We start from the raw sequence: 13,991 nt of genomic DNA on the forward strand, positions 1-13,991 counted from the left end.
CAGATTTGTAATTTTAGCACCATTTGTTTATTCCATACCAAAAGGCCTTGCACTGTGATGGTTCCTGCCTCCCCAGACTCCTGAGTCTTGAGTAATGTGTTTCCGCCAATTCTCAGGTAATGAAGGTTCAAAATTAATGGAAAGCTTTTATTTAAAAATCACTCAGAGGTTGCAGATTTTAAAAACAGAAGGTAACCATTTCCTTCTCTGAAATACTAGCATGGTCACTATCTTTACTCATCTTCTTCAGAGTTCTATGAGACAGATTTAACCAAAAAGCCACCTCTTATTTTGTTTTTGTTTTTTTTAAAAAATCATTGAAATATACCATGATGTGAAAACAGGAGACAGTCACTTGAGCAAATAAATTTGATGCCATTTCACTGTGTAAGAGGAAATACACTTTTCCATCACCCCATGATGAATCTAATGATAAAATCTAGATAGAGCCAGATCTATATTTTGTTAACATTTTTATTGCTACGTGCTCTCAATACAACAAACAGCATCAGTAGTGTACACTTTGATAAAAGGGAATTTTTAGCTTGGTAGAAAAGAAAGCCCAAAGGTCAGAATTATAATAATGAATATGTACATCTTTATGGAAACTGTTTGTGTGACCATCCTTATCTTCCCCCGTGGATGAGATGTATGCACACGCAAGTAAACTAGAGAGAATTTTATTCTATGGGCATTTTTAGGAAAAATAAAAAAAGACTTAAGGCTCAGGGATTGTTTTACTATCTGAAATTTGCCTAATTTGACCTTCAAAATTCTTGCACAAAGTAGCAGCAATTCTTTAGAGGTATAGAATCAATAGTTTAAGCTGTTAGTTTACAATGATTAAAATGCAAAAGTTCTTGCACATTCTGTGCTTTGAGAGTTTAATTTATCTACGTTTTAGTTTGCATAATATATTTTTACACAGTTCAGGTACTGACCTCAAAATCATTATGCTGATAACACTATCTCCTCTCATTTACATGTAATTCATGACGCATTTACCTCTTTCAAAAACTTTTAAAAATGTTTCTAATTCACAATTTCATTGAACAGCTAGCTGAGTCCATACAATTTAATGTTTCCTTGAAGGGAAACAAGTCATCAACTTAATATCAACTACTAAAAATGCAAGATGTTTGCATAACATCAAATTAGTTCAGTTTTAGCTTTTGAGTTGGCTATAGTAGTTTGCTTAAATGTCTCCTCTACGCACAGAACAAAGCATGCACCTCTAATTATGTCTCTCTAGTTTACCAAAACATGTAATTGATATTAGTGTAAATATTTAGTACATAAAAATACTATCAAGAAAAAAAATCAACTTTTAATAAATATCTTCGGTTCTGAATTCTATGTACAAGTACTTTACATCTACTCCCTGGAGAGAGCATTTCTGGCTTTACTGTGAGCAAGGTGACCACTGACATAAATTATTAGCACATTATTGCAGTCAGATGCATTGTGGTTGTGAACATTTGAACAGGAACCACATGGAAAATAAATATCTCAACCATTGACATATGCTTTCTTGAACCTGCCTTCAAAGCCCCAAAGCTCTACTATACTCAAATATCAATTCTAGACTGATAATACTTTTCTCAGCTACCAACATACAAATAAGTTATCCCAAAACTTTTTCCTTTGCGATTATTACAGTACCTTGAGTATAACTGTTTGTATCTGTCAACAATGCGAAAATTAAAAAAGAAACACACACACACACAAACAAAGGACACCTCAACGGTGCCTACTGAGGTCCCGAAAAGAGGGTTTCAATTTTATCTTGCACGAGTTCATTTACTATTCATTGATCCCTGTGACCGTAAGTGTATTAAGACACCAATCCTTTAAATTATAAGTATAGAAGGCAATAGGTAACCTGATATCTGTATATCTATAGCTTTTGTGATTTTTTTCTTTTTCTATAATTTACGTATCACATTGTTGATTCAACAAAACCCTTTATATTGTCAGTAGCTGTAATTCTAACTTTCTTTTGTAATACTCTGCTTTGAAAATTAACCTATAGAATGTCAAACAAGGCAATATTCAATGACAGGCACCTAGAACATCCAGAAATGTAATATAGTAAACAATCATTTGAGAACACATCTCTTAAAATAATACTGATTTTTGCAATATACAGTATTTACACAACAGCTGCAAATTTGCTCATACAATATTTCTAATATAGATAAATAGGAATACAAGTCTAAGAATTCTTTGTTCCATATCCAAAATTTCTTGTTAAAGTGTAAACCATTGGTATCTCTTTTTTATTTTTACTTTAACTTTTCTAAAACAAACAAAAAGTCAGCTGATATGCACAATTGGTTCCAGTCCCTTTTCTGCTTCAGAGAGCGACCAACACAAACTTAGCAACATATTTTTTTTCTTTAATAATCTTTGGTGCTTTCTTCCAATGATTTCTGGTAAATGAGTCAATGCAGAACAAAAGAGGATGAAAGCAACTAGAAAGTGAGCCAGCACTTTCTGTTCTTCCAATTACAGATAAAATGAGCTGACGATCTATAGAGATTTCCACTTTAAACAAGCATATGCACCATGGGGAGGAGAGGTTGTCCAGGTTTTCCTCTAGTTTCTAGCCTTTTTGGTTCACTTTCTCATCTTTCTAAGGTGGATGATCTTGTCGGACGTCTGTTGTCAATAATCTTTCCATCTTTCTGTGAGGTTCTTGCCTGAGAAGAAGCACCTATTGAATCACTGGCTGCAAAGAAGGAAGCAGCAGCCATTTGTGAAGCTGAACTGAGGTGGCCCCTCTTGGTGGGTGGGGAGGATGGTGTGGCTACCAGTCTCACAGTCTTACTTCCTGCTTGCTGAGCACTCCTCTGGGGTAAATTAGCACCATCAGGTTTACTGTTTGACCTGAAAGCAGCATATGCATTTTTACCTCCCACCGAAGAGATGCTACTCAAAGATGTCTTCTTTGCAGGGGTCTCTGAATGATAAGGAACCAAAGATGTAGGCATCACTAGAGATCTAGGGAGGTCACTAGGGTTAGAGACGACATCATCATGAGTTTCAGCAGCTTCTAGAAAGTATGGTGGTGGCAGGGTGCTACTGCGCTTGCTGCAGGACTCACAACATAACTTGTTATAACCTGGTATGGAGCAGTATCGTGCCAACACTTCCATTTGACAGAATATGGACTTGTCTCCCAGACATGGCTCATCTGCAAAAATAAAAAGAAAATAAACCAACACATGCATCTAAACATAAAATGAAAGGAGGAAAAATTTTTAATGAATGTAAAAACATTTAAGTGCAATCTGACACCAATGAGAGTGATCCACACAGGCTTTTGCATTAAAAATATGAACATTAGAATGAATTCACTAAAATAAATAGTTCTTTATCTACAAAGTCCTTGTGATGATTATTATTGTAATATTTCCACCAGAAGTCTTCAGACCACAGAGCGTATTTTTTTCTCCAAGTAGGAACATATATCTGTTTTTAGAATGGGCAAAGAGAATTTATTTAACGTTGTGGTTAAATTTTTAGGATGCAAAGGGGCATCTGTATTTTTATTTTATGGTATTTCTGACTTTCTCAGAGGGTACTCCCTACATTATGTTAAAATGTGAAATCAAAATAAATACTGAACACTTATAAAAACAAAACAAATCTTACAAAGGTATTCTCCAAAGAATAATCAAAATACCATCTTGATTTTAAAAAATTCTCCAGTTTGTGATTGAGACCATCCTGGCTAACACGGTGAAACCCTGTATGTACTAAAAATACAAAAAAAAATAGCCGGGCACAGTGGTGGGCACCTGTAGTCCTAGCTACTCGGGAGGCTGAGGCAGGAGAATGGCGTGAACACAGGAGGCGGAGTTTGCAGTGAGCTGAGATCATGCCACTGCACTCCAGCCTGGGCGACAGAGCGAGACTTCGTCTCAAAAAAAAAATTATCCAGTTTGAATAAAATAGTTTCGTGTTTATCATTGAATATTCTCAGATTATTTGTTATATGAATGCACAAATTTGGGTAAAGTATGCCAAATTTCTTATGAATAATTCATGGTTCTTACACTTAATTTTATTTAATTGACAGTACTTTATGTTTGAAGGATACTGAGTAACACTCATAAAATGTAATTTCATTGAATTGACAGCACTTGGTCTAAAAAATACTAAAGTAATACTCATAAAACACTTGATAACATCTAAAGTAACACTTCTAAAACATTTCATACTGCATGTGTACACATTTTTTTATTACTTTAAAATTTTATTGATTCCAGGTTACAATATTTGGATTTCAGATAATCCAAATATCTGATTGGATTTCAGATAATCCAAATCCAATCATAAAAAATGTTAACTTGTGCGTAGTTTTAGTCATCCTGGGTATACGTTATGAAATAAAGACATATCCTGTGCCTCTCTGATAACAGAACCAGTGCATAGAGTAGCATCCCTGCAGATGTGCAACACAGAAACACTGATCCATGTTCAAAGAATAAATGCAAAGAACTGTCGATTGTGGCATTTATGTAATAGAATCACTTAAAATTACAGTGTATTATTGGGTAATACTATATTGCTAAGAAAAAAACCTGCTACATAACTCCCCAAAAATTGAAAAATCCTTTTTCTAAAGTTTGAAACAAAAAAAAGAGAGTCAGTTGGCAAAGCCAATAGAGGACTAAAATTACCAACAATGAGCTGTAATACTATCTCCACTTCCCAAATTGTGAAATGACTCATACATGCTTGATATGTGCAGGTCTATTATATGGTATAATGTGGCTGAATATTCATATAAGCTAGGTCATCATCTAATTATGTTATACATGTCTGTGCATTATATTAATGGGTTTCACCTTAAATATTAATTTCTCTTCATGTGTGATTTACTTTTTTTTTTTAACTTATATCTCAAAATAAGAAAACGTCTTCTTTCTATATGTGTCAGACTATAGGTCTTAAGAGGAGAGGACCTTATTTGACCTTGAACTCTCTTTTTCCCCTAACTCCTTTCCCTCATCACCCCTCTTCGGAGGCCCCTCTTGGAAGTATGACCTATTTTCTCTGAGTTAGAGAACAAGTCCAACCAAAGGTCTCCCATTTCTAAGTGTGAGCACTTTGGCATTGCAGAGTCCTGTTCATAACCTGGGTTTCATTAGGGCCAGAATATACTTTTGTGTGGAGGAGGAAATGGGAGAGATATTCTGAGAAAAATGTGAGCAAAGGAATACATTAACCTTATGGTAATTTGCCTACTGATAAATGGGAAGAGCTTATAGGCAAAAAAAATGGTACAATCAAAATATGGAGTCACATAAAAAAACAATCAATTAAAAAAAAATTAAGGAAACGTTTCAGACTTCTCGTTCCACCCCCAAATCATTATAAGAGGTTCTGGAAAAGAGATTCACACATGGTCTCAAAAGGCCATTTGATCCTAATAGCAGTTTGAGATTCTGGTAGAAAGTATTACTTATTTTACTTGAAATATGGTAGACACATGTGACCATTTGGAACTCTTAGGATTGACCTTTGGGCTTCGATTTCAGAACAACAGAACAACTAAAGGGATATGAAATCACTAAAATAGTTAAGCTATCTTATTAGCTCCTTGGTTTTATATTCAAAACAATTTCTTCTGCCTAAAGAAGCAAAATCAAGAAAATTCTTGCTAACCATTGGGCACATCTGTAGAAATACACAGCTGTACCAGTTCCAAGATCGATAAAGCTTACTCACAGAATGGTAGCCTCTTAACAGGAATAACTACATAAGAATAAAATATTATGGTGACAGTGTATGTTAAAACTTCTGAGTAAAGTGTGTTCTTTTGGTTTTGATTTGTATTTTGAGCTTTTACATATATCAATACTTTCCAAAGTAAAATGATTAAATATGTAAGTCCTATGTCTCCCCCACATGGTCAGATATGTTCTTGCTATAACATATTTCAAATGAAATTTATAATGAAATAATGTATAAGGGTTAAAGACTTAAAGCCTGAAATTTCTTCAAAAAATAAAACATTTGACAAGATAGTGCTTTGCCAATTTTCTTGACAAAAAGCACCATTCAGCAGATGTCAATATTCAATCAATGTCTGTCTTATGGTGTTGGAGGCCAAGCACAAAGCAACTTCTTTAGTCCTGAGTCTTCTAATGTGTGAAAACAATGTCCACATTTGTCACTGGCATGGATTTAGCAGAACTGCATTTAAGAGAAAGGTTGTGGTGGAGGCGGATGGGTGGGCTAGGAAAACAAGGGAGGAGAAGAAAATATAAGGGAAGAGAGAATGCAGTAAACAGATGAGGGCAGTGAGAGAGAGACTTGGGGAGAGAAAATGAGACAGGAAGAGACAAAGACAGGTCAGTGGAGGGGCTAGGAAGAGAAAGATAGGAGGAGAAAGAGACAGACACAAGGAGTGAAAGATGGAGGAGTAGAGAAAAAGAGCTGTAAGTAGGAGAGGAAAAAGGTGGGTATGGTCTGAATGTTGAAACCTAATCCTCAAGGCGATGGTACTAACAGGGTGGGGCCTTTGGGAGGTGACTAGGCTATCGGGGTGAAGCACTTATGAATGGAATTCGTGCCCTTATAGAAGAGAATCAAGGGAGCTCCTTGGCCCTTTTCACCACATGCGGACGGAACAATAAGGCACCATCTAGGAAGCCCTCACTAGACACTAAATCTGCTGATGCCTTGATCATGGACATCTAGACTTAGAACTCTGAGCAATAATTTTTTTTAATAAATTACCCGGCCTCAGGTATTTTGTTATAGCAGCTAGAACAGACTAAGGCAATGGAGGAGATAAGAGACGGGGGGGGGGGGGGGGAGAGAGAGAGAGAGAGAGAGAGAGAGAGAGGTGGAAGAGAAGGAGAAACAGAGACAGACACAGGAAGTTGGACAGGAAGGGGAGGATAAAGTAAGAGAAAGGGAGAAGGTGGATGGACGGGAGGACACTGAGAAAGAGAAAATGGGAGAGAAAGAGAGACAAACATACGGAATAAGGAAAGAGGGGGAAGAGACAGTCAGGAAGAGGCAGAAGGAGAGAGATGATGAGAGGGAAAAAGAACGACAGAAAGTAAAGCCAGGGAGACTAGGACAGGGAGAGGGAAGGAGAGCAAGAAGAAAGAGTAAGGACTAGAAAAAGCATGTGTGACTGACACAGAAAGTGAGCCACATACAGGCAGCAGGTGACAGCTCATCAGAAACAGCAAGACAGACACCCAAAATAAGAGAGAGACAGAGGAGCACAAATGGAGACACAGATGAGCGAGTGCAGGATAGAGACAGATGTGGACAGAGAGCTATGGAAATGGAGGCAGAAGGAGACAGTGATAGAGACAGAAACGATCCAATACATTTTGCTTGTTTTATTTACTTAGTTTTTGAGATGGAGTCTCACTGTGTCACCCAGGCTGGAGCGCAGTGGCACGATCTCGGCTCCCTGCAACCTCTGTCTCCTGGGTTCAAGTGATTCTCCTGCCTCTGCCTCCCAAGTAGCTGAAATTACAGGCATGCTCCTCTACGCCCAGCTAATTTTTGTATTTTTAGTAGAGACAGTGTTTTACCATGTTGGTCAGGCTGGTCTTGAACTCCTGACCTCAGGTGATTCACCCACCTTATCCTCCCAAAGTGCTGGGATTACAGGCATGAGACACCGTACCCGGCCCCATTTTGCTGTTTTAAAATAGCAAATTGACTAAATAAAGACAATAAACCCTGCTTTTGCCATACAGCAAGTTGGTAGGTCAGGCAAACGCTTAATTTTATCCTATGTGCAACGTGTCTGTTTGAAGTTACTCTGTGGATAGACGGTTATTGGAAATGGTTTTAGAGTTGAGTGACATTACCCACACATCAAAATTGAATAATTTTAGTAAAATATTTCAAAACCGTTGCAAAATTATGCCTTTTAATAAAGATGTGAAGTTATAGTTAAATATAACAAGGAAAAATTAAGTAGTTCCTACGAGCAACACAAGTTGATAGACATTACATATACATAGCACAGCCCTCACCCCAACGTCACCAGCCAGAAATGGCAGGGCGATAGTGGTCATGATAATTAAAAAGTGTAGGACATTGCCTCAAATGCTGATCTTAAAGAACTGAATTGGACTAATATTTCACAGGTGTTTTCCTTTGGTTATTTATCAGTAAACGAATATAAATTCTATAACTTCTCTCAAAAGGAAATTCTGCTTTTCGAGGTTTAAAAACATCAGAGCAGTGAAGTCAATTGGTGTGACACCTACCATTACAAGGAGGCAGTTGACAGGCTCTGACTGACTCAGGCTTTTCACCATCACAGTGGTCCCCAGCCCTGCAGAGGACCTGCCTCACCTCCGTTCCTTCACCGCAGGTCACTGAACACTGCAGAGACAAAGGCTGTGGTTACAGACATTTATTCCACCAAGATCATGCACATACACACACACACACAGACACACAGATCTAGAGTTCGTTCTCTATTAAGTGATGCTGCACAGTGGTTTTGAAGATAGATACTACTGAGTTTATATTCTGACTCCATTATTTACTGGCCTGGGCACATTGTTTTTTCTATATAAGATTCACCTTCCTTACCTGGTGGAAAGCTGGGATAATGATACCCGCCTTATAAGATTGTTTTAGGACTAAATGAAGGCAAAGGAAACAATGTGCATAAAGCAGTAGCAAAATGCCTGGTACCTAGTAAGCATTCCCTACAAAAGAAGCCATGATTAATAACAATGTTAACATCTGCTGTAGTTTCTAAAAACAATGTTGATGATGTCTGTTCTCAGGGACCCAATCATGGTATTGAAAGTCCCCACTTCTTTCTTACAGATGGCAGAATTTACTGATAAGTTGCCTCGGATGGTTAATTCAACGTCCTTGGAACTACTATTATTCCATGTTCTTAAGTTCTTTTCTCTAATGAAAATCTTTACTGCTCCAAAACTAAGCTCAGAAACTTCCATGCAATGGCCCTAGGAAAGTGCTATGGAGGAGGGACTTCTACTGAGACTTTGATATGAGTTAGCATTACGGTCCTATGTGGGTGACCTGTACTTGTACTATGGTTTGAATGTCCCCTCCAAAACTCAGGTTGAAATTTAACCGCCACTGTAACAATGTTGAGAGGGACTTGCAAGAGGTGGGACCTCTCAGAGGTGATTTATGGGCATAGATTAATGCTATTATCTTGAGAATGGGTTAGTTATTGCAGGAATGGGCTCCTGACAGAAGGATCTTCTGTGTTTCTCTTGCATGCTTCCTTGCCATGTGATGCCTTCAGCTACAGGAAGACCCTCTTCAGATGCCAGTGCCATACCCTTGGACTTTGCAGCCTCCAGAACCATATGCCAAATAAACTTTTGTTCTTTATAAATTACCCGATCTGTGGTATTCTGTTAAAGCAGCAAGAAATAGATAAGACAACTTGCTTGTTTCTTCCTTTCTGGGCTTACTCTCCACTTCCTCATTAGTTTTCTGTCTGATTTTTGATGCCCTTTCCTCCTATAAACGATTCTCCTATGACCCCAAGATTTCTTATTTTGAGTCTTTAGAAATATCTAAGACAGGTGGTAATAGCTAACAGTGCAACATGGAGTCAACCAATTAACAAACAAACATCATCCGGACAGGTATGCTAAGCACTAGCTGAGTACTGAGGAAACCAGGCACACTATTTTTGAGAAATGTGTGTACTAGTGGCAAACACAGATTCAAGAATCAGAGTTATAATACTCTGTCATGAACAGCATGGTAAAGTTAAGTTGCACTGCCTTTCAGATGTAGAGGAGGAACTGCCAAGAAAGGTACCACCTGGAAGGTGGTCATTGGGACTACGGAGATGAGCTTTGGTGGAGAAGGAGAGATTATCAAGTCAGCTGAAAGGTAGCAGACTCAAACAAGCATGGTCTGTTTGGAACAGTGGGAAGTTTACTCGAACTGGGACAAAGAGTTGGAATGAAGAAAGAATAAAAGGAGTTAGTGCGGTGCCAAATGGTACTGGGCCCTGAATTCAGTATCAGGGGTTTGGAATTTATCCTGAAGGAACAGGGAAGTCAACAAAAATATTGGACAAAAGAACAGTCATCTATCAGACTTCTTCTCTATGTTACGAAACACATAAACATGGTTTGCCCCTACCAACTAAACGTAAGTGCAGGTGCTGTTTTAAAGCATTAATTTTTCCTAACAGCTCCAGGTAATCACAAAATATGCAGTAGTTTCTCAGTTCACACAAAGCCTAACTGATGTTTAAGCCAAATTAAAATATCTACACATGCTTACACACACACTTTACATATGCATGCTCAGAATTCACACACCTACCTCACTCCAGGGTCCTGTTTTCCACTGCGCTGGGCAGGGCACTCTGTTACAGGGCCGGCGGCTCTCGGGACGGTCACCCATGCAGTACTTGCTGTGCACAGAGCGGTTGGTGCCATCATGGAGTGGCTGAAGGCAGCGTACAGTACGAAGTTGATAGCCAGAACTTCCACAGGTTTTGGTGCAGTGTTCCCATTCTTCTGCTACCCAACTGTGGGTGCGGGGGTTTAACACTGAAATTATCACTGGTATGTATAGTGCACACATTCCCACCCGCAAAGCCTAGACTTTTCTGCTCTCTGAGTGACTTGCAAACTAGTGGGCACACTGCAGTTCAGGAAGTGGTTTCGGAAAGATGGATATCATGGATCACTTTTTAGTAATAGCAGGTTGAAACTTTTAATGCCCTGCTATTTTTTTGTTTTCTGCCTCTCAGTGACTCTGAAACCTTCTCCTTTCCTAAAAAGATGATCTAGAGAGGGTTTCTGAAACTCATCTTAAAGTTGCCCTATTAGATTCAGGCATGAAGGCAGTTTTCAAGGATAGCACCAACTCACTCTCAGTCATATTTCCTAACAGTGTTAAACATCTGACAGTGAATTTTTAAAACAGAATCTATCTAGTGCTTGCTAAGACACACTTACGATTTGCTTACATAACCTTCTGTTTTCACTATGGTTTCCTTCTCTCTTGATCATGTCTATTATACACAGTTAAAAGTCTGGTTCACATTCTACAGAGGGTAAACCTCATGTCTTCTTCTGGGTTGGAAGAAGGCACATTTTTATAAAATCTAGAGAGTTCACTGATGTTTACATATTTTAACTGATATGACGGTTTTATTTCTACAGTTGTTGCTATGAAGGCTACTTGACATATCTATATCATTTGGATAATGCAGTTCTTCTTATTAACCCTTACTGGGCCTGACAAGGGTGGTATGCATTGGGGCTGGGTAAAAACTGTTCACACAAATGCACCTGATAGCAGTATTTCCAGAGGCATTTTCCAAAATATTTACCAGGGGACATTCCCAGATTCTAGTGTCACTGTCCCAAGCACTTTCCAAATCAGCTGTGGATACGACGTTACACACGGTTCTCCAGTACACATGGTTACCAAGTCCCAAAGGGCTGTCACCATTGATTCCATCTGGTTATGCAATCTGTCTGTATGTAATTCAGGCTAAAATTAACTTTGCCTTTTCCAAAGTTACTTTCCCTCTGCATTTTTTTTTCTCTCCATATATAAGAGGCACCAAAATATAGCCATGCTAAAACCTTGGCAATCTTTGGTATTCACAGTTTAAGACTGCTTTAGCTTGTCAAACTGGCGGTAAAATGTATCACGACAACTGGACTGAGGAATTTTGCTCAATTTTGAAGACCTCAATGATGAGTCTCTTTTGAAGACCAATATACTTCACAGATATAGGTACTTCTGATTACCTCCATTCCCTCCTAAGATCTCAGAATGAAAGTAAATGACAAAAATGTTATAAATCTAGAAAGACAAAGAAATTTGAGAGGAAGTCACAACACCACAATTTAGGAAACTAGAAAACAGATGGACATATGGAAACTAACTCAGCAGATTAGGAAGAATAAAGTCCAATTCAGCAGTATAAGGTGATGAGCAAACTGACTTGCACTGTAGAACTTTAGAAACATTTAGGGATTAGAGGCCTTAGATACAGTGTGAGCTGTGAAAACAAGGGTGAAGCCAAGACCGAAAGCAGGAGAACTAATGAAAAGTCAGTGTGGAAGCAATTAGACCCCCTGATTCTTAACCATACAGGGTGATTTGCCCTCCTTCAATGCAGAAGACATGCGATTTATTATCCTCTGTAGAATGTGAACCAGACTTAGCTGGATACAATAGGCACGATCAAGAGAGAACGAAACCATAGTAAAAACAGAAGATTATGTAAAAATCCATCTGTGATGTGGTGAGATCGCTTTAGACACCTATACACATAACATTTCCAGAACAGCACTTAAACTGGCTTACAGTCCCTGGGAAGAGATTGATTCTGCTCTACGGAATCTATTTTATAAGAAAAGCCCTCAATATACAATTAATTGAGGGCCTTTTAATAAAATGGCTGAGTCACATCACCCTATAGTTGAGCCCACCAGCTACGAATGTAAGGCAAACTTCTAATCAGCATTCTAAACCCTGCATTTTTATACACGTATGAACATCCCAGGATTACCATATGGAAATCCTCTAACGTAAATGATGGAGGTGGAGTGGGTGTGGAGAAATGGAAGAAAAGAACTCAGAATAAATTATTTAGAAACAGGGAATGAATCCTTGATATTCCAGAAGAGATAAAAGAATATATTGCATCTGTGAAATAAAAATCAAATGCCTTGAAAAAGAAATACCTAGAGCTCTTGAATATTGATGATATGAGAGCAAAAATGAAAGGCTCAGCAAGTGCAACAATGAACAATAGGAGAGAAAATCCAAGCTACAAATGTCCCAGAAAGAAAGAACACTGAAGAACACAGGAGAATTAAAACAAATACGAGAAAATCTTCCAGAGATGAAAGATATCCATTTTATATTTTTAAAAGTTTGTGTCATTTGCCACAATATAGATGAAACTGGAGGAAGTTATGCTAAGTGAAATGAATCGGACACAGAAAGACAAATACCATGTGACCTTCACTTATTTTCTAGATTCCATATGTGGAATTTATAAAAGTGGAACTCATAGAAGTTGAGACTAGAATGGTGGTGATTAGGGGCTTGGGTGAGGGTGAATGGAGAGATGTTGGTCAAGGGGTACAAAGTTTCAGTTAGAAGAAATATGTTTTCGAGATCTACTGAACAGCATAATGTCTGTGGTCAATAATTATGAAATGGATATTTCAAAATTGCTAGGAGAGCAGATTTTAAATGTGTGTACCATGAAAAATGATAAGTATGTGATGTGATAGATTGGTTAATTAGCTGAATTTAATCATTCCACAATGTATGCATCCATCAAAACATTACACTGTACCCCATAAAAACATACATTTTTTATTTTTCAATCAAAAATCTCTACAAGTACACAGCACAATGATGAGTAAAAATGAGCACCAAGTCAATTTCATCACTGGGATTTCAGGACACTAGGAATAAAATGATGGTCCTACAAACTCTGAAAGACATAGAGACCAAAACAGGTCATAGAGAAAGAACTGAGAATCAGAATGGCAACCAACTTTTCAACAGCAACACTTGAGTGTAGATAATAATAGAACAATATTTTTGAGTCTTAGGGATGATATATAGTTTGGAATAACAGGAAATCCCACAGAAGAGAAAGGTAGTAGGAATTCCAAGGAGAATGATGAAAGGAAACCCTAGCATGAAAGCTGGTAAAAAGTCCAAGCTGGAGCTGGAACACAGAGAATTCTGTTCTCTAAGATGCTTCTGTTTCTATGGAGATTACAGTGACAGGATACTTGGATGTTTAGTATTTTGAGGGGATTGATACTGAGAAAGAGAGTTTGGGAATTAATTACAGAAAAGTAGTAGAAGATCAAATACATAAAATCAAAATATGCACTTATTCCGGAAGAAACATTACAAGAAAGAAACCATAATAATGTGCATGCTATGTGACTCAGGTATTAAGAGAGATACATGTTAATATAAACCCTGAATATTGC

General features: G+C 37.9%; 1 protein-coding gene across 1 annotated transcript in view; it reads right to left on the reverse strand.

The window, feature by feature from the left end:
* Positions 1 to 456: 456 nt before the first annotated feature.
* Positions 457 to 13,991, reverse strand: part of ADAMTS3 (ADAM metallopeptidase with thrombospondin type 1 motif 3) — a 288,720-nt gene continuing 275,185 nt past the window's right edge. The window contains exons 20-22 of the mRNA XM_050792451.1: positions 10,327 to 10,534; positions 8,259 to 8,376; positions 457 to 3,196 (exon numbers count right to left, since the gene is read on the reverse strand). Of these exons, the coding sequence (XP_050648408.1) occupies positions 2,628 to 3,196; positions 8,259 to 8,376; positions 10,327 to 10,534 (895 nt within the window). The 3' untranslated portion in view covers positions 457 to 2,627. The remainder of the gene's footprint in view (positions 3,197 to 8,258; positions 8,377 to 10,326; positions 10,535 to 13,991) is intronic.

This window comes from Macaca thibetana, chromosome 5 (assembly GCF_024542745.1).
Source record: "Macaca thibetana thibetana isolate TM-01 chromosome 5, ASM2454274v1, whole genome shotgun sequence".
Classification (NCBI taxonomy): domain Eukaryota; kingdom Metazoa; phylum Chordata; class Mammalia; order Primates; family Cercopithecidae; genus Macaca; species Macaca thibetana.